At 52.8% G+C, this 25,487-nt stretch overlaps 4 protein-coding genes across 4 annotated transcripts; all 4 read left to right on the top strand.

Moving 5' to 3' along the window:
• Positions 1 to 14,613: 14,613 nt before the first annotated feature.
• On the top strand, positions 14,614 to 16,140 carry IUM83_03159 (Berberine-like protein; the record flags this gene model as incomplete). Its single annotated transcript, XM_067927143.1, has 1 exon — positions 14,614 to 16,140. One exon carries the CDS (start codon positions 14,614 to 14,616, stop codon positions 16,138 to 16,140), a length of 1,527 nt encoding a protein of 508 aa, XP_067791935.1.
• A 1,123-nt stretch (positions 16,141 to 17,263) lies between these two features.
• IUM83_03158 (Copia type Polyprotein) lies at positions 17,264 to 19,005 on the top strand (the record flags this gene model as incomplete). Its single annotated transcript, XM_067927142.1, has 2 exons — positions 17,264 to 17,532; positions 18,483 to 19,005. 2 exons carry the CDS (start codon positions 17,264 to 17,266, stop codon positions 19,003 to 19,005), a joined length of 792 nt encoding a protein of 263 aa, XP_067791993.1.
• Positions 19,006 to 19,468: 463 nt separating this feature from the next.
• IUM83_03157 (Integrase, catalytic core protein) lies at positions 19,469 to 20,428 on the top strand (the record flags this gene model as incomplete). The annotated part of the gene is made up of 2 exons (XM_067927141.1): positions 19,469 to 19,969; positions 20,243 to 20,428. 2 exons carry the CDS (start codon positions 19,469 to 19,471, stop codon positions 20,426 to 20,428), a joined length of 687 nt encoding a protein of 228 aa, XP_067791934.1.
• Positions 20,429 to 20,497: 69 nt separating this feature from the next.
• On the top strand, positions 20,498 to 25,070 carry IUM83_03156 (catalase/peroxidase HPI; the record flags this gene model as incomplete). Its single annotated transcript, XM_067927140.1, has 3 exons — positions 20,498 to 20,968; positions 24,144 to 24,273; positions 24,877 to 25,070. The coding sequence occupies 3 exons, from the start codon at positions 20,498 to 20,500 to the stop codon at positions 25,068 to 25,070; spliced, it is 795 nt and encodes a 264-aa protein (XP_067791992.1).
• Between the last annotated feature and the right edge of the window lie 417 nt (positions 25,071 to 25,487).

Here is a 25,487-nt window from a genome sequence, read left to right as displayed (position 1 = left end):
GTCCATATATCCCGACTAAAGCTGGTTGATGAGTTTGGAGATCGACCGAAGACTCGCCTCGCGCCCGGACTCGTCGAGGACACGCGACTAGACTTTGACGAAGAACTGCTCCCTGAAGATAGTTGGGAGCCAGATCACGTGGCAGGAGAGTATGAAGTTGAAGCCATCCTCGACGACCGTGTGCCGTTGTCCACGGGAACTGAAAGAGCAGTGCGCGAGTTTAGAGTCAAATGGGTCGGCTACGATGAGCCAACGTGGGAGCCAGCCGCTAACCTTTCTTGTGGAGGGCTCCTCTATGATTACCTACGGCGAAAACGAAGTGAACAGCGCCTGCAGATGGTTCAAGTCGCCGACGAAGACTAGGTGGCTATGAGTCACTGCCATGACGACCTGTACTTGGGGCAACGCAGCCCAAGACCACAGACGAAAACAGCTACTGCAGTACTACCATTTTGCATTTGAAAATTAAACGCTACCAAGACGGACAGCCAAACTCAACGGCAACTCAGAAGCGGAATTGGAAACGAAAACCAAATGGATAGAAGACGCTGCCGACGACTCGCTTGAACCCGACTTCAACTCAATCAGGATCGGAGGCAACGGCTGCCCGAGCCAAGACACCAAGCAAGCTCGAGTCATCGGAACCACCAGCAACATCCAGAACTGGTCCTCCCGGAACAGACGCAGCAGTCGGCGAAGACTCAGACGCAGCAGGAACGCGAGCACCACCAAACTCGGCCACCCATTCTGAGCTCAATTCACCCGGTTGCAGCGACGGACTCGGAACGACTCGACGACCAACATTGGCGCGCGAAGAACCAGCCGGGACAAAGAGCGGAGCCGACGGGTTGCATGGGACGAACGTGGTGTTGTAGGGGTGCTGCTCCGGCACATCGATCCAGCCGTTCCGCCAAGGCTCCGCAGCGTCCAGGGCCGCGACCTCGCTCAACCAGTCGACAGTCTTGGGCTCCCAATGCAAGTACTCCAGAGAATACCCGGGCATGGTCGGCTCGAGCATGAACTCGGGCTTCACCTCCGAGAAGCCAGGATCCTGGCTGCTGCCCACTTCCAGATGTACGGGACCACCTTGGCGCGGAGACGGTCGCTACGTTTGTTGCGCTCGACCACGTACCTCGACCAGGCGGCTTTCAAAGCATCCAAGTCCTTCCTCGTCCGAGTCTTCCGCGCGGCAGTCCAGTCCATCATGTCCAAGTCAGCGGCAACTGCGGAGAACGTAGTCTCCACTGCCTTCGGAAGGATCCAGTGATCACGTTCCCAAAGCGAGAAACCAACGTCGACGTTGTCCGAGTCGCCGCTCCCACGAAAATTGCTCCAGTACCCCATCACTCGAGTCATCGGCGAAGCCCGCTGGGATACCTTGGAGTCGGGATCAAACTCTGAAGTGTCAAAAAGACACGCTTGAGACGGGAGTCACCGGCGAAGCTTCTGCCACGGATGATCAGGGTTTTTGTAGTCCGCGAATGCCGCGATGCCTTCAGGACTGGAAATAATTCGGAGATCCCGGGGCACCGGTGCAGGCAACCGAGCATTCAGCATCTGGGTCCAGCACTTGAGAGCCCCAGGACGCGTAAAAGGCGGCTCGATGTACGGCACAGCCCACTTGGCCACTTGCTTGGAAAATCGGACGAGGGGTAACTGACCCCGCGCCGGCGACGGTACCACCGGATGACGTCGGGGCTGGAATCTGACCCAGGGGTGGACGACGAAGTGGCGACGACTCGGCTGCTTCCGGAAGACGCAGACTGGCGTGGAACGGAAGAACGACGGGGTTGTCGACGGTGACTCGTGTGAGTCTTCGGTGGGACAGGAGGTGTTTTCTTAGGCTCCACACCAGCACCTGAGATAGCTCCCGACGACTCGGAACCTGGGAGCTCCAAGAGAGAAGAGGATTGAGGGACGCCCACCGATAACTCAATCACTGATCCAACGACCAAATTCTCCGCCTCCGAACCAGTGTCCGGAAACCACTCGAGAGAAGCGCCAGAATCAACGTGAACTTGCTCGGAAGGAGGAGAAATAGTGCTCGACGAAACAGCATCTTCATCCGATGACTCCACCACACGAGACGGCTTGCGGGAAGAAACAACGGGTGAGCTGTCCGACGAAGACTTGGCAGCGGCCCCGGAGAAGGCGGCACGAGCGGGCGGACCAGTAGATCGCTGAGAACGAGCCCATCGCCCCTTGGGTTTCCGCCTCGACTTGCCCTTGGACGACGACGCCCTGGAAGCACTCGGGGCTTGCACTGCCAACGCGGGCGGAGACTCTGCGGCCGCAGGAACACTTCCGGAAGACTCGACAACCTCCACCTCCAATTCCAAGCGCTCACCATCTTGAGAAGGAGCCCGAGAACCACCAGGAGCTGTCACCGAAGACTCACGGCTACCACCTCGACGGGAAGAAGACGTACGAGATCCACGGACAGCGGAAGCTGAGTCTTCGGCGGGGCGGCGAGGTTTCTTGCCCGGGCGACTGGCGGACGGACTGCGACGGAGTGACGAGGAACGAACCCGCTTTTGCGACGCCGGACGAGAAACTGAGCTTGACCGACGACGAACATTATGAGAACCGGCTTCCCTTTGCGAGGAACGCTTGCGTGAGCAACCAATCTGCGCAGCGCGTACAGCCCGGTCCGCTTCGATATCGGCAGCACGAGTTCCCGGCGTTGTCTTGTTTGCCTCAGCCGACCGCTCCTCCGACGACAACTCAACATGTGAGTCCGATTCCAGGAAAGCAGCACGGGCCAAGTCAACGGCAATGGCATCCTCGGTTCGAGACGGATCCGCATTGGCCAGCATGTCCTTGAGGACCCGCCGAGTCTCGTGGCTAATGTCCAGCAGGTCCCAGTTCAACTCGCCAGTCGACAAACCTGTAAAGCATGAGTCATCGCCCAGAATCAGAACACAAGCCAGCACATGCAGCAACTCAACAACCAGCACGAACCTTCAGAGATCAGCACAAGGACGTCTGGGTCCATGTCTTCAAACTTGACGTGCGCCCGAAGAGTCCGGTTGGCGCGCGGTTAGCCGCTTCACCTGTTCTTGAAGGTCTTCATTCGGCGCTGGAGGCGAGTCGACGACGAGTCATCGCCGGTGTCCAAACGAGCCAGATGATCATGAAGACGCTTGCTCTGTGCAGTCGACGACGCCACGGCGGCCTTGAGCGCCGTCTGCTCGCGAGTGAGCTGGAGAACCATACGCTTGCACTCGTCGTCAGCAGCTCTAACGCGGTTCTCCAAGCGGGCAGCCGTCTCGGTGTGCGCATCCACGGCTCCACGAAGACCCTCCATCTCCTGGAGGTAGTGAGCCTCCAAGACCCGCAGACGCTTGACCTCCTTCTTGGCGTGCTCGAGCTCTGTCCGCGCTTGCTTGAGGAACACCATGGTGTTCTCGTGCTTGAACGATTCCTTCATCGCCGAGTTTTCGGCGGCAGCACGCGCAGCTTCAGCGGAGTGCACCTGGCCTCGCATCACAGCCAAGTCCAAGTTGATGTCATCGTGGACCCCCATGTTGGGCTGAGCCGCCGCCACCACGTCTTCCAGCGAGCGAGCAGCGGCCAAGCGAGAGCCCACGTGGCGGTCCCCACGAATGTTGGGACCCTGGTGCAGAGTGACATTGAGACGACCGATGAGATCCAACCGAGGACCCAACACCGCGATCACGCGCTCCGACGCCTCAGCACTGGCTTCCATGACGATTTGCTCAAGGGCCTCACGCGACACCGTGATCAGCGAGTCGTCGGTGGTGGAACGACTGGCCTCAGCGCTCAAAGTAAAGCACCGAGCAGCCAGCTCCGACGACTGGATCGAAACTGAGTCGCCGGCAGCACTACCAACAGGCACATCAACCAGGGAAGTATCCTGAATGACAAGAAACGAAGGCAATAACCGTGAAGGTAAGCGAGAGCAGCTCAAGATCAAGGTGCCAGTCAACGAGACGTACCGAAGGAACAGCCGGAGAGGTGGCCAGAGACGCGGACGACTCAGCGGAAGCGTCCAGCGAAGCTTGGCTCGGCGCATCGCCAACAGCGAGTGAGCCCAACTCCGGAGATGACAAGACAACCTGGGGAGCAGACGCACAAAGCCGCCAAGCATCAGCATCTCACGTGAAGCTAACAGAAAGCGAGAAGACGGCAGGAAACTCACCGTGGCCGAACTGGCCGTCGACTCAGCAGCGCTCTCATCCTCAGACACCGCCGACTGCGAGGGAGCAGGAGCAGCAGGCGAACTACCAGCACCAAGCGAGCTTCCTCGACCTGGCGAAGACTGACCAAGATACCAAGATCCGGGTTAGGAGTGAAGACGGCAAGAGAACAAGAAGAAGACGGCTTACCTGGAGCGAAGACCGAGACACACCGAGAGCCCTGAGGGCCGAGTTCACGGCGGACTGGGCAGCGCGCGAAGAACCAATCATGGCACAGGAGCACCCCGACGCTCACCAGCACGCGGCTCGAGTCGCGGTGGGGGCAGTTGTGGTATCGGGAAATGAAGCCGAAGCCAAAACCCAAAGGCGGGACGAGGGACGAAGAAGACTCGAGGCGCCGGCGTTAACTGGCAAGTCACAACCCATCGCCAGTCATTGGACTAAACTCCCTGATCGCTGATTGGCCTAAATAGGCCGGTGACGATGACTCGTCGACGGTCCCAAGTCAAGCGCGGGCGGTTCCAGCTCGCTAAGTACGGTGCGAACCTACTGGCAAGATCCGAACCTATGAGTCGTCGGCGCCTGTCCCGAGTCGTCGGTGGCGTTTCAGCGGCCGTTTGAGTCGTCGGTAACGCCGCCACGTCGCAGAGAAAGCGCCGAAGAGTCGTGAGTTACAACTGGCGGTCCAAAAACGGACGCGTTTATACTTGATATTTGTATTGATCGATAGGAAACTTAAGAGAAGACAAGATAAGCCGTCGGGCAACAATAACAGAACAGCTTTTCCTCCCAACCACGCAAGGGCGACACCGGTACCTGCAGTGAACGACCTGCAGCTCAAGGTAAACCTGGTAGGTAGGATTATGACTGTCGGTGGGCACATCTACTAGTGTAGCGTGTGTTCATCCCTGGCAGGGCCAAGAGTTAGTGGCCGGTGCATTGGTAGCGACGAGTCGTCGCCAGGAACTGGAGGAGCGAGAGCGCACTCCATTTATTTCTTCCCGCCGGAGTATAGCTCCGGCACCCTCGTATCACGCCGTAAAAGGCCGGGACCATTCCTTCTGAGGGCCTGCGAGGTATATTTTGTGTGTGAGAGCGTGCTAGCCTTTGCTCGTGGCTAGTGAAGCTGAGTCTTCCGTCGGTCGACTAGCGGAAACTCGGTACACAGGGGAAACATCAACCCGGTGCAAGGGAAAGTTCCTGAGCCTTCAGGTTCTAACCCTAACAAGCCCATTGAGTCTTCGGTGACTCGGTGGGTGTTGTTGGTGGGGAACGTGTGCCATATATAATTTAGCGCGTGTTCCTACACGACACTACGGACTGTATATTTTAAAGGTATGTATATTATGCAGGTTCTGTCTGCCGCTGGAATCATAGCGTTCATGTGGAAGATTCAGCCGGAGTGGGTGACCTGCTATTTGAATGAGAAGGAGACGGGTACGCTCGCGCTCGAGCGCGTGGTCCAGCGACTGGCTAATCGGTAATATACTATGATATTTGTTATATTGTTCTGTGTATTGATGTATTTAAATTTGTCTTGTAATTTATGGCATGACAGCAACGGATTCTCGTCACAGAAGCCCCAATCTGCTAAAAACAATCTCACAAGGAGCTTGACGAAACACGTGCTGAATTCGCTCTCTCGTTTTGGGCAAAATACGAGGCATTCGGAGGCGGCGGTGTGCTCAACGTGGACGAAACGGCGATTATAATCGACATACCGCCGATAAAGTCGTGGGCTGGCAAAGGAAGGAGAGATTCGGGGCGCGTATTTTGGGCGCTAACAAACACGCAGGCCGTATGACGGCAGTTTTGACCGTGCGGGATGACGGTAAGCTTTTCTCTATCTGTTATCATATATGTTATTGTGTATTAATGTTATATATTCACTGTTAATCTGTATTGTTATGAATAAAGTTGCCAATTCTCTTCATTATCCGTGGAGTTCCCGGTGGACGACTCGAACAGGGCGAGCTCGAAAAATACCCAGAGGGACAATTCTACACCGTTCAAGAAAAAGCTTGGATGGACAGCTCCGTGTGGAGATTCTATGTAGAAAAACTATTAAAGTTTGAAATAGATGCACCCGCCGTCCTTCTTCTTCACAACTTTGAATGCCACGTCTCGGAAGAAGGACAGCGGATCATGGCCGAGAAAGCCAATGCTACGGTGGTCCCATTACCACCCAATAGCACCGCACTGTGTCAGCCGCTTGATGTGGGTGTAATGGGGCCTCTAAAATCAGCGATTAGAAACAGTAGTAGTAGGTGCATCTCCGGAAGCTACTTGAGCTTATGCGAAAACATAAGCTCTACGCGAACCTAAAGAAGTGCGCCGTGGCGCCCGCCACTGAGGCCCCGACGCTGGACCCGACGACCGCGGACGAGACTCAGAAGCAGGGGGCGCCTGTGGCGCCGGTCCCGACGATTGGTGAGGAGGTGCAGGGTGAGCCCTAGACTCCCCAGCAGCAGGGGACTTCGGTGACGCCCGCTCCATCCGCCCCTGCCACGGACTGCGAGCTTCTGAGTGGATTTTCTGTCTCGGTAATTGAGCTAGGGACGTATCCCCTATGTTGGCATATGAAGTAAGTTGACGGCGATCAACCAAGCCGGTACTAATACATAGGTGTGAAACCCAAATAGACGCTTTCACGAATTACATGTCCCCAGGCTGGGGTATCGTCCTCGTAGAAGCGACGCACTTGATGCAACTTGCTCCCATGCCTGTCCTACGGTACCGTACTTCGCACGGAAAGGTTTCGCAGGGACAACTTCTCTCACTAGCACCTTATCGTAGGTCTCGTTGAAGCGATAAGCACTCATATTCTCTCGCTGTGCAAATTCTTAAGCAAGCTGGGCTAAATGGCGATAGACTTTTTTCAGTTCATTTAAAATAGATGTGTAACCTACACAGTTTGAAACCCACCAAGTGAACTGTAGCAGTTCTTCTGAAGATCTCTATTAGCAGGCCTCTCAAAATTAGGTAGTATGTGGAGATAAAGTGCAAAATGCCTAATCCTATTTTTTTTTCAAAATACCTAATTCCGGGCATGCCTTAAATCCACCCTAGCTCGCAGTCTATTCGCGTCGCTGCCTGTACATTCCACCTTTCGGAGCTCTCCAGCAGCTAGCACGAACGGGGAAGACAAAAGGATCGAGGCGAGGGTCTAAGAAGGATGCTTGTGGAGACCAACAGACCGCACCATAGCCTTTAGGCTGTCACTGGTTGTCTTGCACTCTGTGGAGCGAGGCTTGAGTCTTGACTAGGAGCTTGTGAACTAGCAGGAAAAATGAAGACTGGTCATTATAAAGGCGCCAGTAGCGCAGAGTTAGAGCTGCTTACGGCTAGTTGTAGATAAAGATGTAGTTATTCTTGTGCGATGAGTTTCGATGCGAGGTGTGTGCGATGAATCGCGTAGGTTTCTTGTCTGGCTGGGACTGTGCTGAGTGCATTCTTGTCTGCGATTGCGCGGGCACGGGTTATACTCGTGACACTTCCCCCCTTAGACGCGCGATAGCGCGAGTTGGGCGAAGGCTATCCAAGTATTGACGAATAAGACCGGTCACTTGGCCTAAGTTCGTCAGCGGTTCCCACGAAGGTTTCAAAGTTGTGTCCAGCCAGCGAACGAGAAATTGGCGCGTTCCTTGGCGAGTACGGTGGCCAAGGATTGCTGCAACTAAATGACCTTCAGAGCCATCTGCGACGAGGACCGGAGGTACCCGAGTGATACGGGCTGCTTGGTCATCTCGATTGTATCTCCGCAGGCGAGACACGTGGAAGTCCGGGTGCAGTCGGAGGCCTGGAGGCAGACCGAGCTTGTAGGTATCGGGGCCCACAACGGCGGTAATAGGGTAGGGTCCAATATAGCGAGCCGTAAGTTTGCGCTTTCCGTCTGTACCTAAGTGTGCGAGATCGAGGTGCTTAGTATCCAAAAGCACAGAGTCATCGACAGCAAATTCGACATGAGGGCGACTACGATCATATGCCGCGTGCCAACTCAACTGGGCCGCTGACATAGCGTCTTGAGCTTCAGCAAGTATAGCTTGCTGGTGAGTCACGAAACGGGAAGCGCGCGTGGGTCTTGACGCTGGAACGACACAATCAGCGACAGATCGAGGTTGATATCCCAGGTCCGCCATGAACGGCGACATGCCGATAGAGCTATGCATTCTGGAGTTGTAGGCAAATTCAGCAAAGGGCAACAGCCTGTCCCAGTCAGTGTGGTGCGGATTAATGAAGTGCCGCAGATATTCGTTCACAAATTTCACCGTCACTTCTGCCTGACCATCGGTCGAAGGCTTGAATGCGGTACTGAGGTTAAGTCGAGTATCCTGTATGTACATGATATGCGTCCATAGCTTAGATGTAAACTTCGAGTCGCGATCTGACGTGATGGACAGCGGCAAACCATGCAAACGCTGGTAAAAATTGCAAAAAAGGCGAGCTGTGTCTTCGGCGGATGCAGCATCTGTTGTCGGCAAGAAGTGAGCTCTCTTTGTAAGACGATCCACGATCACCATAATAGTGTCGTGACCGTCTGTAGTTGTAGGGAGTGGTCCTTTGAAGTCAATACTAATGTCCCGCCATCGCCCATCCGGAATATCAAGCGGATGTAGGTGGCCAGCGGGTTTTCCGCGCAGGTATTTGTTGCGCTGACATTGCTCGCAAGACGACACATATTTCTCCACCGTTGTAGCCATCCCGCGCCAATAATATTTTGCAAGGAGTAGTAGTAAGGTCTTTGCTTGGCCGGGGTGCCCCCGAGAGAGCGCGTCGTGCTCCTCGTAGAGAATTCCATTGCGCAGGTCAGGAATGTCAGGGATACAGAGGCGTCGTGGGGCACTTGGGTAAATTTGAAAGTACAGTAGCCCATCGGATAAGTTAAAGCGGCGAAGACGTCGCGCATCCGCTGCTTTTCCTTCGCGAATATCGCGGATTATCGGACCGAAGATGGGGTCGGTCTCGTAATTCTGACGACATAGAGTAGGGATATCTAGAGTCGTGGCTTGGTGGACCAGCAATCTACCAGGTTCCGCGTCAGTTGGTGACACAATGGAATGAATCAGCGCAGAGAGGCTGATAGCTCGGCTGGTTCCATCGTCCCAATCGGGTCGCCTCGACATAGCGTCAGCCACTACATTGGTCGCGCCTGCTACCCAGCGAAATAGAGGCTGGAAAAGGGCTAATTCATTGAGCCAGCGCGCAAGTCGTTGTGAGCAGGTTTGTTGTTGCAGAATATTCTCAATAGTGTGGTGGTCGGTGTTGATAAAGAACGGCTTATCGATCAAATAGACCTTCCAGGTCCTCATAGCATGTAGTGCGCCAAGTAATTCTTTTTCTCGTGTGGGGTAAACCTGTTCGGCGAGAGATAACTTCCGTCCACCATAGGCAATGATCCGTTCTGTACCATCATCTGCAAGTTGAAAAAGATACCCGCCGACAGCAAAGTCAGATGCATCAACGCTGACGTGGAAAGGTTTGGCAAAGTCGGGGTGGGCGAGGACCGGGGGTGCAGCGAGCTTGCTTTTGAGTGTCGTAAAAGCTGATAACTGCTGCTCATTGAATTGCACGGCATCGCGTGGTCTCTTGCCCTTAATAAGTTCTGTTAGCACAGCAACGTGATCGGCAAATCCGTTGCAGAAGCGCATCAAGTACACGCATGCTCCAAGGAAAGACTGGAGTTCGCGCTTGGTTGAGGGAAGAGGCCAATTGCGAATGGTCTCAGACTTGGCGGGGTCCACGCGGACGCCGCCGCGTCCAACAAAATCCCCTAAGCAAGGGATCTCGGGAGAACAAAACACGCATTTCTCGATCTTGATGTATAATTGCTCCTCAGCGCAGCGGTGCAGAACTTTCCCGAGGGCAGCGAGGTGTTCGTCCACATCATCAGACGGTGTGTAGACAAACAAATCGTCGAAATAGGTCTTGCAAAAGTCGCCATAGTCAGAGAAGATAGACTGTACGAGACGATTGAAGCAGGACGGACTACTCGCCACCCCCATCGGCGTGACTAGATATTCGAATAGACCGTCTGGGGTAGCGAACGCTGTGTAGGGGATCGAATCTTCGCGCAGCTTCACCTGGAAAAACCCCCAGAGCAGGTCCATTGAGGAGAACAGTCGACCGCTAGCCATGTCACGTAGAATATCATCTTTTCTAGGAATAGGGTTCGCAGGAACTCGCACCTTTGCATTTAGGCCTCTAAAATCATGGACAATGCGCCATTCTCCGTTCTTTTTGCGCACGCAAAAAGTTGGAGAGCAGTAGGGTGAAGAGGAAGGTCGTATAATGCCAGCTCGGAGCATCTCTTTTGTCCATGCTTGTATCGCCGCTTTCTGCTCCGCTGACAGCGGGAATTGCTTGCGGTGTACCGGGATGGAGTCGGCCACCTCTATGACGCGACGGTGGCACATCCGGCAGCTCTGATCGAAATACACGGGTCCTGTAGTGCTGCAATAGTGGCCATACCGGAGTCCCTTCGAGTTTCTTCCAGGCTGCGTCTGCCTTATCCTCTGATGGATTGTTGGCCATAATGAAACAAAATTCGTTGTCTGATTCGCGAAGGAGCCTCAAAAGTTTGCGCGTGTCGACTATGCGAGTCGCACCGCATTCACTATGATGTCCGTGATGATAGTAATATTGTAGTCTGCCGTCCTCGGTGTGTCGTCGTGCTAGATTGTCTACGCGACGTCCTCCGACTGTGCGAGACTTATTCGCAGGCACACAGGGGTGGAAGGAAACGGTTTTGTTCCCGTCGTGGTGCGAGGGCGACCGCCACGAGATAGTGCGAGCTGCCCAGTTGATGCTCGGATTAATATCTACTAGCCAGGGCATACCTAGCAGGATATCGCGGCTTTCAGGTACTTCCATCACCGTCACGTGAGTTTCATAGACAGGAAAGTTGGGCATCGCAATTGAAATAGTATTCTCTCGGCGAGGCACAAAGCACTGTTTGCCTGCGCCCAGAGTAATTTGGAGAGGTCGTTGTCGCTCGACGACGCGAAGACCAAGGTGTTTGACGAGCTCCGGAGTAATTGCGTTGAATGAAGCGCCGGAATCGATAAATGTCGAGACTTCACGGCCGTTTGCACGGGCCGGTTGGTCTAAGTAACCATACAATTTGGGAGTCCCAAATTTGACCTTGATATGAGCCAAACGTCTGCGACTGCCGGTGGCTGGCCGTGCTACCGTATGGTAAGTAGTAGCAACGGCATTCTCGGCGGGGCGCCAGCCCGCCGAGACACCTAGTTTTTTTTAGTTGCGCCAGCACCCCGAGTGGGGCAGTCTGGCGACTTATGCCCGAGTATACCACATTTATGACAAGTGGGTACAAACGTCGGTAAATTACCGGTGGGTGCCCTGGTCGCAGGAGTTGTTGCAGTCGTTACCCTCGAGCCCGAGGCGCCTGCATGAGCTCTTCCACGGCCATTCTGGTTGCGCCCTTCGGAGCGCGTTTGCGACGTGGGGTCGGGAACCGGCTGTTGTTTCGGGCGCGCCTGCTTCCGGGGGTCCTCGAAACGCTGAGCATACTCGATCGTATCTTGTAGAGTCTCGGGTATGCTCTGCGAGACATAGGCGCTTGTGTCGGCTCTCAGGTTTTGCTGGTAGAACCAGCGCTTGACCACCTCGTGCATTTCGACACTCGACTGTGACATGAGCTGCATGAACTTGGTAGTGTACTCCTGCTGGGTTCCGGTGGGTTGGAGCTCGTACATCTTGGTCAGCAGCTTGAACTCGAAGTCGCTGTCCTTAAACCTAGCCCTAATCTGCTGTTTGAACAGCGGCCAGGTACGGGGCGTGTCGCCGAGTGCTGTTTTGAATTCGCGATACCATGACATGACATCGGTGCTCAAAAAGGGGACAACCATGTCTACAAATCGTGAGTCATCGCAATCTCTGAGATCTGCATACACTGCAAAGTGCTCTTCAATGTGGAACAGCCACAGCTCGAGATCTTCATCCTGGCGGCCATAAAACCGAGGAGGATTAGCCTTCTGCTTCTGGTCATTAGCACGAAGTTGCTGCTCGTACATAGCCCGCTGGAACTGGGCTTGTTGCGCCATAAACGCTTGCATCTGCTCGTTACTGGCCTGAATGGCCGCCTGCTGCACTCCCATCATTCGCACGAGCTCCGAAAGGATGTGATCGGTCGGTGATGGTGGTGGAGCTGGAGTTTGGGCTGGCCCAGCCGCGTGGACAGGTAGCGAGGAGGGCGCGTATCCTACACCAGCAGCTTGTTCTTGTACAGCATCGGTATGCGACGACTGGTTCGCGTTCTGGGAGGCCATATCAGCGTTGCCGTCGTCAGTGAGAGGTTCTTGGCGGGGACGCAGGTTGGGCGACTCAACTTCGGTGTAGCGAGGTGACTTCTTGCGGCCCATGCAACCAACGAACTTAGCAGACGCACTTAACGAAGATCGTACTTAGTAGATAAAGTACGGTTCCTTCAAAGTCTCTTGAACAGAGGTTCGCTCTAATTTCGAAATTGTCTTGCACTCTGTGGAGCGAGGCTTGAGTCTTGACTAGGAGCTTGTGAACTAGCAGGAAAAATGAAGACTGGTCATTATAAAGGTGCCAGTAGCGCAGAGTTAGAGCTGCTTACGGCTAGTTGTAGATAAAGATGTAGTTATTCTTGTGCGATGAGTTTCGATGCGAGGTGTGTGCGATGAATCGCGTAGATTTCTTGTCTGGCTGGGACTGTGCTGAGTGCATTCTTGTCTGCGATTGCGCGGGCACGGGTTATACTCGTGACACTGGTGCAAACCGCTGTGTCAACACTGCCCTTGTGCAAACTAAAATCACCCCTCTGTAGCAGCCGCATCAGAATCGAGATTGACCAGGAAACTAATGATCGCGTGCCAGAAACGCCAACAGATGTGATGAATTGCAACGATCCCCAGTTTCGCAATCTCATTGAGACGCACAAGGCTCGGTTGACCGCTGCTTATGGTCCGACAGCGAGTCATGACATTTGGAAGCAGAGACATGATATGATCGAGCGATACAAGGTCGACACTTCTTTTCATCGCCGCGTTGACAGTGTTGATCGATCTTCGTTTCTTGATGCGTGGTCTGATGTGGACTGCGAGGGCAATTACAGGTTACTGTTCGCATTCGTCGCTGGAGTGGCGGTGATATCGCCCGGCTCTCACTCAGTTGAGAGTGAGTTCAGCGTCTTGAAGCAAGTCAAGAACCCGCAGAGAACCGCTTTAACCAACTATGCAAGTGGAGGCCAACTCCAGTCGCTGCAGTACTTCTTTTTGCTCGATATAGCTGAACGCGTCGCTAGGAGTGCACGTAGCTAAGACAATTCACTTGAATAAAGTATACCACCTGTATCCCTAATTTGGATTTTGAGCCATTTGTATCGAACTACACGTACTGTACCTAATCACACTTTTTCCAAAATGCCTAATCGAGGTCAAATTAGGTAGGTAGATATTTCTGCCTAATTTTGAGGGGCCTGTCAATTAGTAACCCTACACAGTTTAGACCCCCCTCCCAAATGTGATAGCTTTTGTGTGCAAAAGAAAATAGTGACCCGGGTACTATTCCGTGAAATCCGTTAGTTTTACGCACCCCCGGCGGAGATATCCTTAGTAGCACCTGGATTTTGTCCAGTCAAATTCCTCCAAATGCGCAGAGTTTGCTCCGCAAGCTCCGACCCACATCAAAGGACTTGTTGTACCACTGTGATGTGCCTTGGTCGTTGGTGCGCCAGGGCATCCCGTTGGTGCCTTTGAGCCAGCACATCTCTGGCACGCTGCCGGGCTGCTGGGGGTCCTGGCATTGACCAAAATCGTCCCGAATCCCATCCTGCTCCACGTGATTAGACTCACCCGTACTTCGAATTGTGGGTTTCGCAAGTCCTCGCATTGCCAGGGTAGCTTTGTGGGGTTCACCGCTCGGTCACATGCAGAATCTGTATTGCAGAACAACCCCATGTTGAACATGTATTACACCAACGGACGAGTTTTCTTCGTAATCGTACTGCCGCCATTCCGCCATTCCAGCTGTGTACATGAAAATTAGCATAGTCTGCCCCGGTTTGTTCGGCCAGCGACAAGCAGCATTTACTTCACGGGAGCCTTCATGCCTTAGAAAAAAAATGTTTCCCATGAGGCTCGCAGGCTTGTGGTTCTCAGCTAAAGCAGTGGCGAATATCTTGTAAGCATTCCTACGACACATGCTGAAAAACACCTCCAGCCAGGTAGTTAAACACATGTAATAATGTGCGATGGGGATGATTAAAAACCGTATCCGCTGTTGCTATAGAGCGGTGTTTTCACGATCCTGGGCTCGGCCCGCTCGCTTCCAGATGGACCATGGATGTGGTTGAGAACCACAGACAGACTCGTTGAGAACAAGCAGAGCAAGAGCATGTGATCACTTCCGCATTTGCCTCCAAGCGCCCAAGTCTCCAACACATCTAGTCCTCAAGGCAAGGCAAACCATGGTCGTTTCGATCTCCAGCGCGATCATCGCTCTCTGCTCGCTCGTCGCTGCCCAGAGCGGCATTGCTGCGGCCGGCGCTCCCCCGGTTGACATCGGTTCGTGCCTCACCAAGGCCGGTATCGAGAACTCCGTGCCCAAGACCACGACCTGGACGATGGACATCCAGCCTTGGAACTCGCGTGTGAACCCCGTGCCTGCGGCTGTTGCGTTCCCGAAGACGGAGACAGAGGTGTCGGCCGCTCTCAAGTGCGCCGCTGCTGCCCACATGAAGGTGACCACTCTAGGTGGAAACCGTTCGTTCTCGAGCATGGGCTTTGGCCGCAACAACGGCGCCCTCATCATGAACCTGAAGTACATGAAGCACATGAAGTACGATGCGGCCACTGGTCTCTTGTCGTATGGTGGCCCTGTCATGATCTCGGAGACCGCCAACTACTTGTGGATGGGATTCAAGCGCACGCTTCCCCACGGTCGATGCCCCGACGTCGGCATGACCGGTGTCGCCGCCTCGGGTTTCGGTACCCTGTCACGCGCTGCTGGTACCGTGCTGGATAACGTTGCAGCTGTGCGTGTGGCCCTGGCGAACGGCTCAATCGTGGACGCCAGCGCCAAGCAGAACTCGGACCTGTTCTGGGGCGTGCGTGGTGCCGCCAGCTCCATGGGTGTGGTGCTGGACTTCAAGATCAAGACGCTCGCGCCTCCGTCGCAGCACGTAACGAACTACACCATCGCTTTCAACAAGAGCGCCAAGCCGACCCAGCAGGATAACGTCAACGCCTTCCTTGGTACGCAGAAGTGGGCTCAGAGCGCGGACAACAACGACCTGCTCTCGATCCGTTTCAGCCTCAAGACCAAGTCCACGCTGCAGGGATTCTTCTACGGCTCGTCCAGGAAGGCCAAAACTGTTTTTGCTTCATTGATGAAAAACTTGCCGCCTTCCATGGTGCTCACCACGAACGAGACGGATTTCTGGGCGTCGGAGGCCATCTCGACCCCCGGCATCGTGGAGCAGACGATGTCTCCTCGCCGCTACTTCTACATCTCGTCGGTGACGATCCCTAGCTCTGCCCCTCTCACCAACGCCACCGCCTGGGAGCTCTTCTCCGGCACGGCGTACGCCCCCGCTCTTCCGGATGCTTCGGCCTCGGGCTTCGTGGACATCTGGGGAGGCAGGTACGCCAAGGGCGTCAAGGCTGACGCGTCGGCCTGGAAGCACGACAACAGGCTGCATCTCATCCGTTGGGACATCCGTACCCCGTCGTTCGACGTCAAGTTCGCCGACAGCACGATCACTACCATGCGCAGCAACTTCTACAAGTTCGTGGACGCCTACAAGGCGTCGGGTGGTGATCCCGGCGGCTTCACGACCTACCGTGACGAGAGGTGGACGGTGAAGGAGATGGCCGAGTACCTGTACGGTGGTGGCAATTTCGCCAAGCTGCAGAAGATCAAGACCAAGTACGACCCGAACGAGATGTTCAACACGGACCCTCAGGCCATCCCCGCCCTGACCGATAGATTCTAAACACATCAAACGGTTGAGCAGACCCCGATTTTACAATTTGGATGTTTAGTTAGCCTCAGACACTTCAACATAAGCCACTCTGGTGCGCTGGCATTGTGAATCGTTTTCATGACTCTTATTAGACACTTCATTTCGCAGTGCCATACCCACCGCTATGTAGTTTGCTAAGAAATGCGAAGTCCATCGAAGACGGTTCAGAACCTCAATCTCGAATAACCTGCTGATCCAAGCAGCTAAGCAACTGCGATATCGTATGGAGGGCAAGGAACACAGATCTTGAGCACAGTCAACCAAGAATGCACGCTTCACACTACCATTTTACCGACCTCAGCACTGTGTTATGATAGGAGCTCACGAACATCACACCAGGTAATCCGACGCGGACAACCTATCCGTAGAGCTCTTTGTTATCGGCTGCACCGGTGATTCCGCCAACGATGCGGGCAGCCTCGTCGCTCTCGGATCAGCCCGAAGTACAAAGCAACTCAGTGGGATCTGCGTGTACTATGACGAGGCGATTGGGATCAACTTGGGCAAGGTCGAGCTGTGTGTGTTCTGCCTGCCAGTCCCACGTTGACCCATCGCTGCCGTACCTCGGTCAACTTCTGTTGATGGAGGTGGTCGTGTTCTCACCATCAAGCCAAGCTTACTGGTCCGGTAGTGTTCACGACCAACGCGGACACAACTCCCGAAGTCACACAAGTAGAATTCTGCCCAAATGGTTGCGCAGAGGCTGGAAGCGCTAACAGTGACCCCGATTGCTCAGCAAAGCCCAGTCTGTCCACCGAATGCTGTGATTACGACATCGCTCGAGCGGTCATACGTACGTGGGGGGCGCACTGAATTTACTTCGCCAGTCCCGTCCTCAATCCGCCGAGTCCATCCGAAATCTCGACCCTGAAATGAAGCGAACACTGATAATCACCTTCCTCGACAACGAAATGAATGTTGCACGTGAAAATGGGGGACAGACAATCGGTGGAGAGAATTGCAACAGCGTGCTGCAGCAACTCCTCCACCTCCTCCCGCTCATACTACCTTTTATTGCTCATTGTGTCAGGACGACGACCCGATGGCCGAAATCTTCATTGTCAGGCCCTGCGAACACAGATTTTGTCGTGAGATGATCAAGCTGCACTTCCTCCAATGTATTGATCAGCAGAACGTGCGGCCTCGGTGTCCTGATTGCACTGTTCCAATATCGGACGCCGACATCAGCATGGTGTTAACTGATGATGAGATGCTGCAGTACTACAAATTGTCGCTGCTCGTTGGTGCGGACGACGCCCCCGACACGCACAAGTGCCTCGTTGAAGGCTGCCAGGGTGTGGCTGTGCTCAACGGAACGGACACCTACTTTCGCTGCCCGATCGCTTCGTGTCGAGCCGAGAGGTGCGTGACGTGCAATAGGCGTGAGTGGCACGAAGTTGCGAGCAGGTGAGGCAACAGATTCAGGACAACGAACTTCAGCCAGAGCAACTGCGCCAGCTTTTCCAGGGCACGGTATACATGTGCGGTCGCTGCGGATTCGGGCCAGTTCTTCATGGGTTTTGCAGCAACCTACAGACTCATCAAGGAGAGGTTCGTGGGGGGGGGGGGGGGGGGGCGAAGATCAGCAACAACTGCCCTCAGTGTGAATGGTTTTCTCCAAACATTTCAGACTGGCCACAATGGGACGGTCAAACATGGGCGGAGCGCAATGGCAACTAAAAGAAAATTCTGTTACGCTCTGGAAGAACACCGGGGTTAGAAACAAAAACCAGCGCACTTTGTATATTGGAATTTCATCAACCCATAAAAAAAAATTGTACTTGTTTCTGCAGACTCAACATTGAATTTGCTCAAAATTATCCGTGTTGGTGTATTAAGAACGATGCTTGAACCACGTTCGCGATAGAGCACTTTGGTCAGATCAGAGAATCAGGACGATATGCTGGTCAGACTCCCGAGTTGTCTCGCATCTGTCCACAAACGTGCAGGTTATTGGCTGTTTTTGGTCTATTTACCTTTTGATGAACTGCAGAAGCGAGGGAGCACCTGACCCACTTTGCCACTTTGAAAGATCATTTCTCAAATTCTCGGTACCCTGAAAATGGTGAGCCAACATGGTATCGCTATCATAGACATATTATGAACAACCTAATCGCACCTGCTAACTTCATGTGAAAAGCCTTCCAATGTCAGCGCAGTCAGTATTCGTACGGCAATGGGTGGTCAGCGTGCACTTTCATCTCCCTAAGGAGCTGGGATCACCGTTGAGTGACCTTCAGATGGTGGACATGTTGCTGCGCAGCCTGCCGGAGCAGGTGTGCTACAACGAGCTTCGTAAAAGTGTTATTTAGCTCCAACATGAGTAAATACACACCAGAACTAGTGCGAGAATTGATTCTCACGGCTGAGACTCGCAACAAGGACTGGGAGAAGAATGCTTTTGGCAGTAACCAAGGCAAGAAGAAGCAAGGCAATGCTTCAAGTGGCCCGAAGGGCAAAATGACTGGTGATGGATCGAAGAAGAAGACGTCGAGGCCTGACGTCAAGTGCTTTAACTGTGGTGGCAAGGGCCATTACAAGAGCGATTGCCCCGACTTGGAAGAGAAACTCAGCGCGGAGAGAAAGGCAAGCGCGAAGATGGCACGCTCGGGTAAGAAACCCGTGAAGATCTCATCGGAGAGGACTGATGACGACGCCAACTGGGTGCACAAGCGTGACGTTGTCGTGGGAGAAGTTGTCAAGAGAGTCGCAAAGGATTGCGACGCAAGTCGTTGGTATTTCGGCAGCAGAACCAACGCACACATTGTAGCGACAAAAGAATACTTTACTGTGCTGAACAAAATGGAGGACAGTGATTGGAATCGAAATATTTAGGGATTCGCAGATGGTGTTGACGCCAAGGCTGAAGGCTTTGGGACAATTCTTCTAGCTACTATGGTTGATGAAGAGATGGTGTTCGTGTTCCTCGAAGACGTGCTATACGTACCAAAAGCTGGATGTAACCTCTTCTCACCAGGACAAGCACTGGAGCAAGGCTTCAAGATGTCGTGGGAGCAGGAAACAATGTTGTTTGGGATGACGAAAGATGGCACAGAGGTGCTTCGTGTGGTGCATGAACATCGATTGTGGGCTTTCAACGTGCACAATATTGGTGGCGTTAAGGTCGACAAGAAGACCACTGCTGTGAAGAAACAAATAGTGGCAAATTTTGCGGTGACAGACGGTGTCGAAGATATTGACGTCTGGCACGCGCGCTTGGGGCACACCTGCCCAGAGTATATTCGCCTAATGGTCGATCGCGGAATGGCGAAGGGCATCATGTTGAAGAGGCGGCAAGATGGATTGCACTGACTGTCATTTTGGCAAGCAGCGACGCAAGACATTCAAGAAGAGCCTCGATCGCAACATAGTGAAGATGAATGAAATGGCCTTCGCCGACTTATTGATTCCTGGACTACACAATGGTACGAAATACAGTGCTGTGTTAGTTGTGATGGACGGATTCTCGCGTTTTGTGACCACGTACCTGTTGAATTCGAAGACAGAAGATGAGGTGAACGGGTACATGATGCAGTACGTTGTGTGGGCTGAACGGCAGCACCGACGGAAAGTTGATACGGTAGTGACCCGTCGGTGGTGTGCTGAGGAAGAGTCTAGTCATGAGCAAGACGAAGCTATCGGACCGGTGAAGCAAGTGCTAACCGACAAGGATGCAGAGTTCTGCAACAAGACTATTGAGCGCTGGTATGCTACGAAGGGCATAGTCCACACCAAGATTGGTCCGAAGTCGTCTCAGTTGAACGTCGTGGAGCGAACGCACCAGACTTTAAATGGAATGGTAAAGACAATGATGCATGACTCGGGGCTACCGAGATCGTTTTGGATGCATGCATTGCAAACTGCTGTTTACATTAAGAACCGAGTATTTTACTAGGGCGCCGGACGAACCCCATACGAGATGATGTACGGTACTAAGCCGGACATTCATCACATTCGTACATTTGGGTCATTGGTATACTGTCACACGCCGGCGGCCAAACGCAAGAAACTGAGTGTGAACTGCAAGGTGGGTTTTCTCATTGGCTATCAAGAAGATGTTATTGGCTGCCAGGTATATTTTCCTACCGAGCACCAAAAGGGCTTCGTGGCTGATGTGAAGGTGAACGAGGTGATTAAGTTCAAAGATCGCTACGACAGCGGATTCAAGACAAAGGTGAACAGATGGTTACAGACGTTCGACGAGTTTCTTCGGGATGGAGACTTCGATGACGCAGAAAGTGACAGTGAAGCATCTTAACGAGCAGAGTGTGACGCCGAATCCGTGCGTGACGATAGCAATGTCGAAATGCAAAGCGTTGCTGCAAGCATGGACAACCTCAACGAAGTTGAGCAAGTGCTGTGGAATGATATGGTGCGCAACAGCGCCCTTCCTAATGGAGACAGGAGCAGCTCTACCAGTGAATTAGCGGAAAATGACCAGCATCTATGGGATGATATTCTGCAGAACAGCTCTCTACCCGACTATGAGGATGCGTGTGCAACACAGGAGGACGAAAATGCGTGTGAAACGCAGGAGGACGAGGATGCCGAAGCAGTTCACGTTGTCGACAGCGTAGCTAGCATTGTTGTCCAAGCTGAGAGCGAAGTCGGTGATGATGCAGAAAGTGAATTTGATGAACACGATAATTGTGTTGGCGAGTTAATTGATGAACTGGCAAGCCATGTGTCTGATCTGACTCATGTTCCTGAAGAGAATGAGTGGGAGCTTGGTGGCGACGATGACTACGATTATTTGTTCGACCCAAGCGATGATCACGAGGCACGGGGTGATAACGGCGTAAGTGATGACGGGAGTGAACCGCCAGCGCCAGCTGGAAATGGTGTTCTAGCAATTTCAACGCAGATGCTAATCGGAAAGGTGCATCCAAGAGACGAAGGTATTCGTCGCACGCATGACAAGAAGCGCACAAAGTTGAGGGCCCAGCATTGAGCGGCAACAAGGCGCCCAGAACTTCGTGAAGTCCCAAAGAACTTTAAACCTGAACGATTCGAGGACTACGATGTGTGCTCAGTGTTGAAAGCACTACACGCAGATCGCCGTGGCAATGGTAGATTACGTGCTAGTGACATCAAGATTCCTAAGAACTATAGGCAAGTGATACGCTCCAAGCAAGCTAAGTTTTGGCGTGAAGCTATGGACGCGAAGATGGCTGCCTTGAAAGCCAAAGGAGTGTTAAGGCAGATTCCACGTTCGGGATTGCCTAGCGGGCAGCAGACCATCAAGACCATGTGGGTCTTCGATGTGAAGACAGATCATCTAGGTTACATTGTGAGGTACCGAGCACGCATAGTTGCACGTGGTGACAAACAGCGATTTGGTATTGACTTCACAGAGACATTTTCTCCGGTGGCACGAATGGCGACATTCAGGACGTTTGTTGCTGTGTGCATCATTTTGAACTTGATGATCTACCAAGGAGACATTAACACGGCATACCTTAACGCTACGTTAGGTATAAAACAGTACCTGGAAGAGGTTGAAGGCCACCCGTGTGAAGATGACGGAATGATATATATCGTCGAAAAGGCTTTATACGGGCTGCGCCAGTCCGGCAGAGAATGAAACAGCGAGGTGAATTGCTGGTTTGTGGACTACGGCTCAAGCAGTGTGAGACCGAGCCGTGCCTCTACTTCTACGATCAAGACGGCGAATTCGCCATCGTACTTCTGTACGTTGATGACATACTGTGCGCAACGAACAACGTCGAGTTCAAGAAGAGAATGTTTGAGCAGTTAGACCAGGATTATGGACCAAACGACCAAGGTCTTCTCAACGCATACCTCGGTGTGCAGGTAGAACAGAACGCAGACTCCATTAAAATTCACCAGACGAAGTACTGCGAAGAGATAATCGAGCGGTTCCATTTTGTGGACGCTCACCCAAGTAGGATCCCTGTGGAGACGAACATGCGTTTGACTGTGAAAGACACTGATACGGATCGACGCAAAGAAAACCCCGTGAACGGCAAGAACTTCCCGTATCGTGAGCTGGTCGAATCCCTCATGTACTTGACTACCTGTACAAGACCAGACCTCGCGTTCTCCGTTGAACAGCTTAGCAGATACGTGCAAAACCCTGCACAGCAGCACATTGGCGCCGCCAAGAGAGTGCTGAGGTACCTAGTTGGGACCAAGACACAAGGAATTGTATACACCCGGAACAAGTCAGCAGAGCAAAAGCTCGAGTTAATTATTGATGGGACTGCATGGCTGGTGGTGCAGTTTCGTGGGCGTCAAGACGCCAAAGTATCGTGGCGCAATCGACCGCTGAGGCGGAGTATGTTGCGGCATGCGAAGCATGCATGGAAGCCAAGGGCTACGCAACATGCTGATCCAAGTTTTTTCAGGTTTGGAGTCCAGTTTTCGAATGGGCATCGATAACCAAGCAGCCTACGTAATGGATACTAACCCAACCTACAGTCGCAGGACGCGACACATCGAGCTACGTTGGCACTACGTGCGTGACCAAGTGCCGAAGAAGACCGTGGACTTGTGGAAGGTCATGACTGACGTGAATCCATCCGATCTCATGACGAAGCCACTGGCCAGCGATAGGCTCGAAACATTGAGTGCTATGATCGGTTTATTGGGGCGAAGCCCCCGTATAATCATGGACTCTGTTTTATGGATTTGTGTGTGGTACATTACTCTGATTTACATTCTGATTTACGTTTTTACGAAGGGACTTATCAGTTTTGAGAATGGGTTAGGTGTACAATTTAGAATCTTGTCTACTAGAGACCGTTTTTTGCAAAAAAAACTCTGTTTACGAACATTATGGAGTGGGACACTTTGCTGAAAATGTTGTACTCTTGCGCCAGCTGAACCGGCGACAGTGACCAGATGACGTTAACGCAAGGTTCGAAGTTATTAAACAGAAAAAAACGCCTTCACTATAGGGGTTCACGGAAATGGCTTAAATCGCTAAGTTTAGCACAATTGAAGGTCTGTTAAGACCGCTTAATAGGACCTGATTTAGCAAAAAAACTGCAATCCTTAGTATATATCGTAAAAACGGCGCAGAGTAAGAAGTAGGCGTAAACTGCTGGCTGCTGCGAGCCGGAGGTGCGCCACTGTGCAACCTGCTCCAGGAGGAGGGGTTGCGGTGGAGTACTGCCTGTGCGTGTAGGCGTGCCATTTCCACCGCGACAGCGCCCTGCATCAGTGAATGATTAGACCCATTAGAGACGACATTAGAATGCGGCTTGAGCGACGAGAGTAATTCGATAGCAGCCGCGGTAGATCCCGAGTGCTCTTGCGTCACGCAACACCGTATCACGCTACAGCCACATAGTACAAAGTACGCACCGCTAAGCTGTTCGCTGCCCCCTCCTTTGACAGACCGTTGCTTGCTTCCGCCTGTCGGTGTCGTCATCATTTTCGCCATGGCGGGGATGATGTTCTCTGGATTTTATCCAGAGTAGTTGGGGTGATACAAGTGCGCGTACTAGTCCCTATACAAACACAGATCCCTGAATCACTTATAAGATGACAAAAGAATAAATAATGTATCGGGACGAACCTGTTAGGTTTTATACATGGGCGGATAGTATATTATCCAGTGCGTGTTGCCTGAGTCTTTTAGGGGCGACATTCGCGTGACAAGATAATCTGGACGTTGTTTGTAGTCACTTAGCCTAAACTTTCATGAGAGGCTCGCCCGGCAGTAGAAATCCGCCCGACTATAAATAGATCGATGTCATTCTCAGTTATACGATTCCATGCTCCCTAACCGAGGCTACGTTATTCGGTCGTATATGATCTCCTGTGCACCCGTAGCTGCAAGCAGGCGTCTCCGGGCTCAGCTATCTATGTTTTTGTTGCCAAATCCCAGCAACACCAGAATTGTGTGGCTATGATCACGCGTCTCAGGACCCATCTAGCTATCCAGGCTGTCTCGCCAAGTCTCAGCAACGCGTCTCAGGACTCAGCTATCTAGGCTTTCTTACCAGGTCCCAGCAACGCCACGATGCTTCTCGCCGCAGAAGAACTGGACGGTGAACGGCGATGTGGACAAGATCATCTCCGCGCTGGAGTCTGTGAAGGAGTCGTACCCAACGCTGTCGCCGGCCGACCTGGTCGGTAACGTGGCCATCGACTTCCTGGGCGGACGCACGAACGCCAACAACGGAAACGCACGGAGCAGAAGGCGAAGGGTTACAGCGGCTCGTACAGCAACGGCTCGCTCACGCTGTCGAACGAGTAATTCCATGTGCTCATGAACGAGACGTGGACGGAGGTGCCGGAGAAGGAGTACAAGGCTGAGGGAAAGGCGTGTACACAATGGACACGGACCTAGCGCTGCTGGCGGCGCCCAAGCTGAAGGAGGCGGTGCAACTGTTCGCTTCGGAGGAGGGCATCTTCAGGCACTTGTTAAATTCGGCGTGAGCCAAGGTCATGGCACTCGACCACCTCAACGTGACCAACTACTAGGGCGAGTGTACGGTATCTTAGTCAATAAATGCAGTTGAACCTGCGCCTGGAAAAACAATTGTTGCACTCATCAATATATTGTGATCGTTAGATGAAAATATTGATTGTGCTGCGGTAGCGAGATTGAGATTGCATGGAGTCTCTCGTGCGAACTGCATGAGGATCTCATGGTGTTTGCGTATGCAACCCACCAACTTCAGGTACCACTCCTCACGGTCGCAGACGTACGGGACCTGTTTGATATGTTGATAGTCCAGCATGGAAGTCCCAAGGAGCAGCTCGGAGCAAACGCAAACGTGGTTGAGCCGACGATATTCGAGCACGTGCTCGTCATGCTGCAGAACAAGAAGGTCTTCTCTCTTCACGAGCTTTCGAGAGCCACCATCGAGGCCAGGCACAATTCAGATGTGGAGTCCGACGAGAGTGACAATGAGTTTGACGACTAGACTGCTGTACATCTTGCGGATGTGTATTCTATGTTGGATTGTTCGATAGATTGCAAAGATTGAAAAATTGATGCCCGACAGCGACAATACAATTTTCAATATGTATTGTTCCAGCCCCTGCATAATTATAGCGAAGTCTCTACCTATGATCGACTCTGGCTGTTTGTCTTCCTTTCACTTGACAGCGTGGTGACATTCTTCTCATTCGTACGAGGTTCTGTTCATAGTGGTCCGACATAGGCACCGTGGTTCGGGCGCCGTAATGTGACCCCAGTTAAGACGATGAAAGAACTCTATCTAACGGAATGGATTTCCTACGATGCTTCAAGATGTACTAGTACAAATAGAGGGGCTGTGTAGCTAAGAAGCAGCACTTGCTTCATGATAAAATCCAGAGCTTCTCCGTGCTTTAGCACG

The sequence above is a fragment of the Phytophthora cinnamomi genome, assembly GCF_018691715.1.
Source record: "Phytophthora cinnamomi strain GKB4 chromosome Unknown Contig38, whole genome shotgun sequence".
Lineage (NCBI taxonomy): Eukaryota > Oomycota > Peronosporomycetes > Peronosporales > Peronosporaceae > Phytophthora > Phytophthora cinnamomi.
The sequence above is the reverse complement of the archived record's forward strand: the minus strand, read 5'-3'. Positions and strand labels throughout refer to the sequence as shown.